The 11114-nt window shown below is 36.6% G+C and overlaps 1 protein-coding gene across 1 annotated transcript in view; it reads right to left on the bottom strand.

The window, feature by feature from the left end:
* Positions 1–822: 822 nt before the first annotated feature.
* The window catches only part of RHPN2 (rhophilin Rho GTPase binding protein 2), a 28632-nt gene continuing 18340 nt past the window's right edge, over positions 823–11114 (bottom strand). The window contains exons 7-15 of the mRNA XM_080552745.1: positions 10719–10885; positions 8277–8464; positions 7297–7453; positions 6719–6838; positions 6377–6571; positions 5366–5442; positions 4514–4660; positions 3489–3644; positions 823–2148 (exon numbers count right to left, since the gene is read on the bottom strand). Coding sequence (XP_080408871.1) covers positions 1897–2148; positions 3489–3644; positions 4514–4660; positions 5366–5442; positions 6377–6571; positions 6719–6838; positions 7297–7453; positions 8277–8464; positions 10719–10885 — 1459 coding nt within the window. The 3' untranslated portion in view covers positions 823–1896. The remainder of the gene's footprint in view (positions 2149–3488; positions 3645–4513; positions 4661–5365; positions 5443–6376; positions 6572–6718; positions 6839–7296; positions 7454–8276; positions 8465–10718; positions 10886–11114) is intronic.

Below are 11114 nucleotides of genomic sequence, written 5' to 3'. Positions count from 1 at the left end.
GTTATAGGCTGAAGTACTGATCCATTGTAAACCTTTACTTTTTAGGCTTTTAGAGTACCCCTGTATATTCCATCTGCTTAGAAATGTATTACAAATATGCTTAAATCAAAATAAGACTCTTTAACAGCATAACTTGCTTTGAAATTAGCATTTGTCTTAAGTTAGCTATTGGCTACACCACTCACTGTAGAACGAATCTTGAATTAGCTGTCAGAAAATAGTAAGTATATAGTTGTGCAGCATTTCAGAAGATGATGGGAAGGGAAAGGCAGTTAACCATGCAGCTGAGAAACGTGAGAGGGAAAGATACTTGCAGAAAGACTATCATAGGGAGCTAAGAGGAGAGGAACAACAAGCTAGAAGGAAGTTTTGTGTCTCTTTGCTAGGGATTTCCCTAGCTGGATTGTAACTTTCCCCAGTTTTGCAAAGTAATTATCTTCTCCAGGGAATACTAGGTAACAGGCTCTTGCATTGTATCAGTATATGACTGCTGCTGGTGTTTAAAAAAGTGCTTCTACAAATACACATGAAGAGTATTAACTACTAAGGACAGATTAGTCACAAGTCACATCATTGTTTATGCAATTCTTATAGGGGAACTCTAGAAATACATTAATATTCCTTGTAAGGAAGCAAGTGTAACACTGTAATTTATAAGTTCCTCTACCTTACAATATAAACTTGCAAGTAAGATAAATTCCTATGCCTTTTTAAGGAGCATTACAGAAGTATGCAAAGAGGTATGTTAGAAGTAAATACTGAAAACTTTTAAGTTACGTTTTACTGTACAAGGTATAGCAGAATCAAAAAGCCACTACTAAATTGCAGCATTTGATTTTTATTTTTAAATAAGTCATTAACGTATTTACACCTATTATGTAAGAAACTAAAAATGACAACTTTGAAGCTTATACCCAGACACAAACTTTCCCATTATTTTAAGTTTTGAGTATCAAACAGCACATATCTACTCTGTAGACAGCAACATTAACTAACACTACAGTGTTAGTTCTTCCACTTAAGACTTTATACGCACTTCCTTTTATTTTGAAGGTATCACCACAATTTACATACTCTTGATCAATATACTGGAGAATGTCATTTTTAAGATTTGTTCCACAGGTATCAATTCTATTAGGACTAATAAAATACTAATCTTAATGTAACTAGGTTAAATAACTTCAAGTTTGGAATAAAGCCTTTTTTCAATAATCCAATAAAGTAGCTCTTAAAATGCAAGCTAAATCAGGAAAAGAGCAGAGTCAAACTCTTTTGTAGTCTAAAAGATCATTTGACTTCTAAGCCTTCTAATTCTTCTCCTGAGTTAACTATTCCACAGAATACACCTAGTACTCTCAGAAAGAGAATGTCTATGCATAAAAACCACAAGTATGTTACACTACCTTTTGGCAAAGGCTAGTTTTTTTCTGAAAAATGTTATTCTCTCTCCTATGCTGTTTAAGATAATTCTGTGAAGTAGTGTGAAGCAACTTACTGTCGACTCTAAACTTTTACAGCAAAATCATCGGTGTGCCCCCTATTGTTTTGCATGCAGCATTGTTTGTAATAAATAAGTCTATAATAGTTATAAAAAATTAGTTACGATAATGTATTTTGAAATTCCAAAGGAATCCAGTCTCCATATAAGCAATTCTCTCATCTACAAATTGTTACTCTACACCTCCCAAACCATTTTGTTCTAACGTTCAAATCTTACTCAAGTTTTACAGTTTTTGTTAGCCTCTGATCTTCATAGTGGCTCAATACACAGCAAGTGAAGTCAAGGGCATCTGTCTAAGTTTATACACGTGTACGTATAAAGATAACATCGATCGACATATTTTATATACATTTTTAAAGGAAAAACCTTCATGTTAACCGATCCTTCTGAAAACTTCAGTACAGTGAACTTTCTGTATTCAGAAGCGCGAAAGGAGAAAGCTTTTTCTTAGTCTGAGAACTTCCAGCCACAGCAGAAGGAAGGCAGAGGGTGCTTGCAGCTTTCTGTCTATTTTTAGTTCCCCAACTTAGAAAAGGCAGTTTCAGCGGGGCTTTCTTGGTCTGATCAATCTTATCTTCTTCCATGGCTAAACAGATTAGGGAGTACGTCTTCTGCATTCCCACAGAATATGTTGCACTCTTACTATGCTATAAGAAGAGAAGAATTATAAGAATCAGTCACCAAAAATGGGTCAAAAATTTGAAGATAACAAGATTATGGTGCAAATAGTTTTCAAGGCAGACTACGGCAAGTTTTCTGTGCTAATTATGTACTAATTGAATACAAAGTCCTTCGGAGTGCAGGATTCTGGTATCTTGCCCATGTAGACTTCAGGGGTATACTAGGCAAGTGTAAGGGGACTTGTGAATCTGTAACAACACAGCCTGTGTAAGTTAAATTAGAAACTAGTAAGTGCTGTATGACGTATATGGTAACCTTTCCACACAGCTTGAATATGTTGTTCTTGCACAAGTCTCTCAAGGTGAGTTTTTGGTGTCCTTGGAGTCCAGAAAGTCTTAAGACTTTGTTTTGTTAAACACCCGTGAACAAGCTCCGTGTTGATTGCAGCTATTACAACAAAAGCTACTGTAGAATGTTCTTTTGGGTTATCTGGAAGGCACAGCCCTCTCCGCCTTATCTTAGCTGTGTCTGATTATATTCTAGCCTTTCGTGTCCTGCAGCAGCTTGGAATGGCAAGTTTGCAAATCCTTATATTCAATAAGGAAAATGAACTTAAAACAAGAAAACCCAGTGGCTGTAAGGGCACCTTGATCACTTCTAAGGCAACAATATTTCAGTGCCTAAGCTTGCCAGCGAATGCTAGAAGCATGAAGCACTGGATTTAGCGGAACTACATGTTCTCTCACACTACAAGTAAGTTTTTTTTACAGCTTAACATTTTTGAATCTTGTGATCATTTTTCCCTAGTCTAAAGCTTCTACAGCAGTTTAGTAACTGACTATACAGTTAAAGTCCATCAAAATAAAACCAAACACATACATTACATTAATCTGTGAATTCTTCTACAACTACAGATCGTTTATGTTAACAGTGAATAGAAAATGAGCATGTCTTAGATGCCCTACTGCATTCCATTATTGTTTCTTTGGGGCTTTTCTTCTGCTGAACAGGATGATAGCCTTTTTTATCCTCTGTGACAAGTTAGGGGAAAATTAAATATGCCATGGAATTTTTACTGCAATTAAAGATGTTCCACTAACAACAACCTGCCAACAACAAAAAACACAACCCCAAGCCATTCTTATGCACACAGACTGCATTTTAGCATGCTAAGTCGTGATGCAAATTCTACTGATTTTAAATGCACTGCTTAAAACAGAACACATCCCTAAACACTTTACATATTCAGTGGTGAAGTGGGATATCTAACTGTGTGAAAGTAAACATACTCAAGGGTTGAAGCCAGGAAAATTTAAGAAAAAAACAATCATATCAAATCTGTAAATGTATTTGCCTTGTTACCTACCATAGATGCTGTTGTATCTTGGCAACTGATAACCTCAAACTCAATGGGCTGCTCTCCCACGCTTTTGAATTTTTCCAGCACCTCATTCACTCCAAGCCATTTGCAATCCACACCACCAACTGAAACAATGTAATCACCTTCTTTTAGGCCCATTGACTGTCAAAAGATTTTGAACAGGTTACAATCTGGGATTATAAAGCTGTGTGAAGTGTTTTTGTCATCATGCAGTATCTACCCCGAAGGCATTTCCCTCTTAGGAGCCATGAAACCACTGTCTAGCCAGACATGTGGAACAAAAGCATATAACTAGCATAAAAACATGCAAATATCTCAATTATACAAGTTACCTCCTTTGTGGAATTACCGTTGATAAACGTGATTCTACCATGTTCATAGCTTGTTTTATGTCCTTTTCACTTTTCTCTGAAGTGAAACCTGGTTTTGCTGCCCTGAAAATACCTCCCCGTGAGGTATTTTCTCCAGTTTTCACTTCTATTTCTTCAATATTTTTATTTGTACTTATGTGGTTGCTTCTGCCTTTGCTATAGCTAGGCTGTGCTCATCTCTGTATGTTGTTTTATCCCCTTCTTCCCAAAAGAACAGCAGCGTATTAGAAGGCATTTAAACGTTCTTTCCCCTCATTTTTCTTGGGCGCATGCTAACCTCCCTTCCTGATCCTCATCCTTGTTGTAACTATTTCCAGATTCTTTATTCCTTCCGACTTCCTGAATGAGATGGGGGATAACACACTTGCTTTTACATTTTGGATTTTCTACCTATTAAGTGTGAACAGCGGAAGAAATCTACTGTACTTTAAAGTGATGTCAGGGATATGAATACTCTAACATCTAAGGTGTGTATGTAGCACTAAAAATGTGTTCAGATTATATGAATTAACTATGCTGACATACACGAGAACTCAGTAAGTATTCCATATACCAATATCAACAAGCTAAAATTACAATTAAAATACTGTACTGCTAGAGTCTGAAGATAAATCATTAATATTGCACCAATCTACTTACTGCTGCAGAGCAAGCTGGATCAAGACAATAAATCTGTACAGGTGAGCCTCCTTTAAGGCTGAATCCCAGCTCTCCTGCTTCACAGTGGAAGCGAATGGTACGTGGAGCCGTCCATCTCTGCTTGGCTGAGAACACTGACAGTGGGCCCTGGAAGTAACGTAGCACATTATGGTTTACTGTCATTTGTAAGCATATTTTTTGTTGTTGTTTTTTTAAACTCAGGTTAACTTCCATCTAATTCCATGGAAACGGAACTGAGATTTATCCAAGAAGTACTCAGCTCTGCTTCATGGCTGTTCAGGTGACACTTCAAACAGAGCAGGATGAGAGCAACTGCCAAGCTGTTCTGAGATCTCTATTACAGTCTGCAGACTCCCAGCTGCAGCAGGCTCTAAAGGTCCTATATTACTCCATTTTGGAGGAGATAAACTAATTCATGAAAAATCACGTATTCTAATCCTAACCAGAACTCCCCAGTCCCTTTGCCCACTGACAGACACAGACACCTGAAAGACTGGCTTGGTGGCATGCAACATTATGCATTCTGCCTGCCCATTTCCCGATACCACTTGTTTCTCCTCACCTTTGAGTTGTATGAAACTATCTATTGAAACTTCACCGGACTTTTATGAAGCTTATCAAGAATGAATGTTGTGCAATGCCATATAAAAAACAGCACTCTTATTCTTTGCTGGTCTCAAGCCTCTGAAGCTAGGATTGATCTCTCTAATAAATTCTGAAAAAACAGTTACTACAGGATCTTTTTTTTTTTTCAGGCTAAAATACTTGAGTCACTTCCCTCATTTTAGAATGAATTTATAAATGATGGAGGTCGGTAGGCATGTTACATACCAGTCTGTGAAAGAAGTCTTTCACTTTCACCTTGGAAAATTGAGGAGCGATTGTTTCTACTTTATGCTCTGTTTTAGCTAAAACAAAAAGAAAAACAAATTAATTTTCTCTCAAGTATTAGTTAAAAGATATATGAACGTATTTTTCTTGCATTCCAGGTTAGATAGAAATTTGTCCTACATTCTTATGAGGCTGTAGAAAAACTCATTTCTATGGAGATTCACATCTCTATAGAAAGACAAGTTTCTGAATCGCATTAAAAGTATCTTCAGAAATCATGGTATCAATGCAGAAAGCTTAATCCATCCAAACAACACTATGACATTCCCCTCTTTCTATGTATATGTACACACATATCTGTATAAGATCAGAGAAGTACTTAAAAATGTCTGATTCATGTAAGTTAGAGAAATTGTTTAATAGTCGTATCTGAATGAAAGCATATACATGTATGCAGATGTCATTTTGTAAGTACTTCTGTGATCCTACATGCAAATATTTTACAGTGCCACAGCTAACAAAAGCACACTATTGCTACTGTTGCTGGTAGCTCTTAACTGATCTTCTAACATCGTCTTTTTTCATCTCCTTCAGGAACATCCATTATCTACCCTCCCGTTCTCTTTAAAGTCCTCTCTAGATCTCTGTACCTCTCATTAAGTTGACTCATTAGCATGATCCAAAGACTGTTCTATTAGTCCCTTAAAAGGAGTCATCATAAGACACTTTCAAGTTATATATACGTTATTTCAGAAAAAATATTAATACTGATTAACAGAGAAAAAAATAGGATCAGATTTAAAAGGACAGAAAAGTCATCTTTAATCAGTCAGGAAGGCTGGGTTGCCTAATTGAAAGCACAGTTAAAAAGGCTGCATTTTTCAGATGCGAAGAGGAAAAAGGGTAGCCCAGCAATACCTGAAAATAAGATTCTTAATTCTTAATCTAGTGCCTTAGTTTGGGCACTAGATTATTGTTTAGATACCCTTTTTGCTAGCTGTGGATACTTACGAACGATATCTGGAGTCTGGATTAGACTGAGAAAGTCATCTTCCTTCTCCTGCTGAGCATATTTGAGAAGTGAGCGCTTATGTGCAGCTGTCAGAACCTCCTGAAGAACATCAATGTTCCGAAGCTTTTTGCACAAACCACAGACTCTTAGAGCTTCTTCATGGTAAACAACAGCTTTGCGTAAATGTGCTTTCCCTGAAAAAAAATAGAAACTGTTGGTTGTCTTCCACAGAATAAATAAAGGATTATTTTCATCTTTTCACAGAATGGTTGAGGTTGGAAGGGACCTCTGGAGATCATTCGGTCCATCCACCCCCTGCCAAGCAGGAAACTGTCAGTTACCTAATTGTTTTCTCTGAACTTTGTCCTTTAAAACAGTGAGAGCCATCAGTCCTTCCAGCATGTAGTCATACAACTGGGACAGGGCTTTTTCCTGCTGATCTTCATCATCACTGGACTGCACTATAGTAACGGATATAGAACATTAGCTGTTGCACATCTCTCGGCACCCTGTTCTCTCAGACTACTGTGCAGTAGTTACTACTTTCTCTCCAAACACAGATATTTTTACATATATATACACTGACGTAAATTTCACATTTTTAGGACTTTTATCAGTATGCAAGAAATGCTTAAAGCCAGAACATAATCACAAGAATTGAACAACTTAGTAGCATATAATAGGTTAATGGATATAACATTTCTTCTGTTTCTGCAAGAGTTGGCTTATTGAACACTTCCATTCTTCTGTGAAGGACAAAGAAGCCTGGTCTTGTATCTGAACAGGAAAGTGGCCACAAAACAACATACACTGAAACCCCAATGTTCTGGGCTCTTTGTCATATTCACAGACTAAATTGTAATTATTTACGTTTGTTAGTGTTGTTTACATGGACATATATCAAATGTATAATTCTTACATTCATGGTCACACAAAATGGTGGCAACGAAGTAATGTGCCAGAGCTCTGTAGTGGTCTGATTTTATTTGTACCAGTTTAGACCAGGAATAAGGGATATTCTCTTTGACTGGTTCCTGAGTCATTGCAGTGTTAACCATCATGTAAACCTCTCCCACCTAAAATAAAGCACAGAATTGAAATGTGAGAGCTTAACATTAGTTATTAGGAGCTCAGTTACTCAAATAAGGGATATTATAGTCAGCCTTAAAATAATTGTGTGTGCAACCCATCCCAAGAGGGACCACTTTAGCTAGTAAGGAGCCAGTTATGTATCTTCTATTCCAAAATGGCTCAGAAAGCATATCCAGATCTGTTTGCATACCCAATTTTTGATGTTGACAACCTCAAGTACAAATGCTACCTTCTGGGGCACAGCCTGCCTCTCCATTTTTCATGCAAGTCCCAAGGCAGCTCTGCAGCTACCAATCTGATTCTGTGCCCTTCCCCCAGTTACAATTTAGTTATTCTTTTGGACTTCTTAGGTTTGCTCAACCTCAAGCCACCGGGAAATCACAGACAGGTTGAGTGTTCAGCACGTAACAGAGAACCACACAAAGGACTCTGCCCTTTTGTATGCTGATCTGTGGACGAGGTCTATACTTTTTGGAAGAGCAATACAGTAAATAGCCTGTTAAAAAAAAAAAAAAAAAAACTTTGGCAAGTTCGGTGCCCAAGTGTTCTAGCATGTTTTTATTAAACTTAAAGAATTCATAATTCTAATATAATGATAATTGAATTACAGATATTCACATTTTCAATATTCCAAAAGATTGCAACTTTCAATACAGCTTGTGAGCTGCTCCTCGCTACTTTGGGTTTTCATTAACGGTTGTTAAGATTTAGGTTTAATAAACTCTTAATATTACTAGAGGTTTTATCTAGTAACGCCTCACTGGAAACAGTTATTTTAAAGACTCAGTATTAAGTCTCTTATTTTACCTTGGCAACTTCCTGTGTCATCTTCACTAGCGTGAAAAACTCATTGCGTATTCCAGGAAGGCTGATCTGCTCAAAAGCACACTCTTGAGCTTGAGCAAGCATCATTTTTACCAGTACGTTCAGCATCGCTGGGCTCATATCATAACTTGGTGTGTGAGTAAAGGTCTCCTTTAAGTAGTTTAGGACTCCTGAAAGAACAAATTTTTTTTGGTCAGCATTACAGAAAGAGAAACGGGTGAACTTAATTCTAGCATGTATAATAAGATTGAAAGGTTTCTAGTACTGAACTACAGTAATCTGAAGTGATTCCTGGTATGCATAAAAATTAAACTGACCTACTCGTTTTGCTTTGCATTCCCATAAAACATACAGATCTCAAAATCATAATTCAGAGGAGCAACAGAAGATACAGGTTTTAAGGGCAATACCTTCAGATTTGTTTGTAACAGTTCTGGTGACTGACCATAAAGCTATGCTGAACTGAATGGGACTTCTATATGGGGGTGGTAAGCTAGGGCTTTTACATAGGACAAGACAGAACAAAAAAAAAAACAACGAAACAAACCTACGCAATTCTAAGTAGTAGAACCCTTCAATGGAGTGAGAAAAATGTATAAACTTATTAATTAAGAGTCTCCTTCGTAGATGTTGCTAAATGGAAGCTCAGTTTCATGTAAATAAACTAGGACAGTATGTTTAATTGGATAAAATTACATTCTGCTCTAGACATTTGGTTTCAACAACATACTAGTCATTCCTATCATTTATCACATTAAAAGCAAACACTAACTCTAGTGCAAATATTAAGGAACAGTTTCACATATGAAAGCGTAACCTTCAGTATGCATGTCATCCAACTGGTTTAGTGAGCTCTACTGGCCTGCTAATTACTGATAATACTAAACAAGTGCAAAGATAAGACCTCTGCTTTCTGAGTGTACCACCTTCTGTAATCTTACTTCTTGTCACTTCTTTTATTTCTGCCATACTGTGCTATGTTTTCCTACTACCAGTTTCTGATATCTTTCATTTTCTGTGTTGTATTTGTATCTTTTAACTTATTAATACATCCTTACACAAATTTGAATTATGGCCATCTCTGCATTTTTCCCACCACCACCAAAAGTCACTTGCCAAGTACTGACGGAACACCCTACCAAAAGGAACTGAAAATACAGAAAAAAAAATCTCTTTTTGGTTCTCAACATAGTTCTGCTTACACAGTAAGCATACACACACTGAGAGCTTTGTTGAGAATAAACTCTGTCCAACATTTTCCATTCAGCACTGAGAAATGGTTAATACATGCTCTATATCATGTCTCCAGCAACATAATGAACAGTGTTACGGAGCCATGCACAGGTACAATGAAATGCCTCTTGAGCACATTGCTTTGGGGCCCTGGAAAGGTATTGTGGTAGCAGATGATACATTTATATTTGTGAATTAATTCTGTTCTGCAAATATATTAAAGTGAAAAGTAGTGACTTCATTTGCAAAAGGAAAGGAGCAGCTGCAAAATGGAGAAATCTCTCAAATACTAATATTTCTTGTAGAAAATTGTATCTGTAAGACACAAAGGTTGAAAACCAAAATCTACTTAATAAATGCATGAAGAAATGCCATCGGATTTTCTGGATAGCTGTTCTGTGTACTCAAAAGAGGGGCTTTATGACAATCCCATTACGTGGTTCATAATTTGCAGCATACAGAGCAAACCCACAGCCACAGATCGTTACTGCAAAAACAAATCTTAGAGTACATATTAATTACATAGGTAGTGTCTTTAAGCACTATTTGTAGCACAGATGACATTTACAAAAAATTAGAAAAACTACTTGAAGAAAAAACAACAGCTTCTACAACATGTTATTTTAAGGGATCCAATTCCCTTTATTAGAATTTGCATTTTTCTTCACTTGGGATGGAAATTTAGTATTTTGAATGTTTGCCTTTGGAATCTATGGAAAATCTATGTAGCCAACTTCAAATGAATTGCAAATTTCACCACAGAACATAGTAAGATCAATTTTGAAAAGACCATACAAAAATGGGTTCTAAGCCCCTTGTTAACCCTTCAAATTGTTTATTGTACAGATTTTACACCAATGTAATATCACGGAGGTCAAAACAGCTATGCCCATGAAACAAAGAATGAACAAAAAATGAAACAGTTAGCATTAGAACTATCACTAAGACCTTTGAACTACAATTCATTAATCATTAACCACAGCATTAACTGTCTTCATCAGCACATTCAAACTGCAGTTCCAGGTTTTGAACTAAAGCTTCATCTCAGATCTTCTCTAGACTTTTTGAATTTCCCTACTGCATCTTTTTTGCTTAAGGAATGTGGAAAATGCACAAATTTGCAGGAAGTCAGGCTGAGATAAGGAACATTCACATAAATGTGTTTTTGTGTTTTATATTTTATATTTGTACCTGCAGCTCTCTGGAAAGCATCAACAGCATTTTCAAGCCCATTCTGGGTCTGACGATTGCATCTTGTTCCAATCTGGGTGTAGAGGGCTCCAATATTGAACAAAATGCTAGCTTTTTCAAGCAACAGATTTTGCTGACACACTGGAACACCTGTGAAAGAATCATACCTTTGGAAACAAAACATTAGACTAAGTGTTAAGATGTGCAGAACCCATTGAAACTACAGATATTTTCATTCTGTTTTTCCAAAAGAACAGTGTAATTCTTAATAATTGTACTGCTACAGTAAAAATAAATGTGATTAGAAACACCATTATGTATTGCAATGACAATTTAGGTGCCGCAAACTAGAGAATGGTTTTATTTGAGACTTAGTTTTCAGGTTTTAAAGCAGTG

The sequence above is a fragment of the Anser brachyrhynchus genome, assembly GCF_964034855.1.
Source record: "Anser brachyrhynchus genome assembly, chromosome: 12".
NCBI lineage: Eukaryota > Metazoa > Chordata > Aves > Anseriformes > Anatidae > Anser > Anser brachyrhynchus.
Note: the sequence above shows the minus strand (reverse complement) of the source record. Positions and strands in the feature narration are given on the sequence as shown.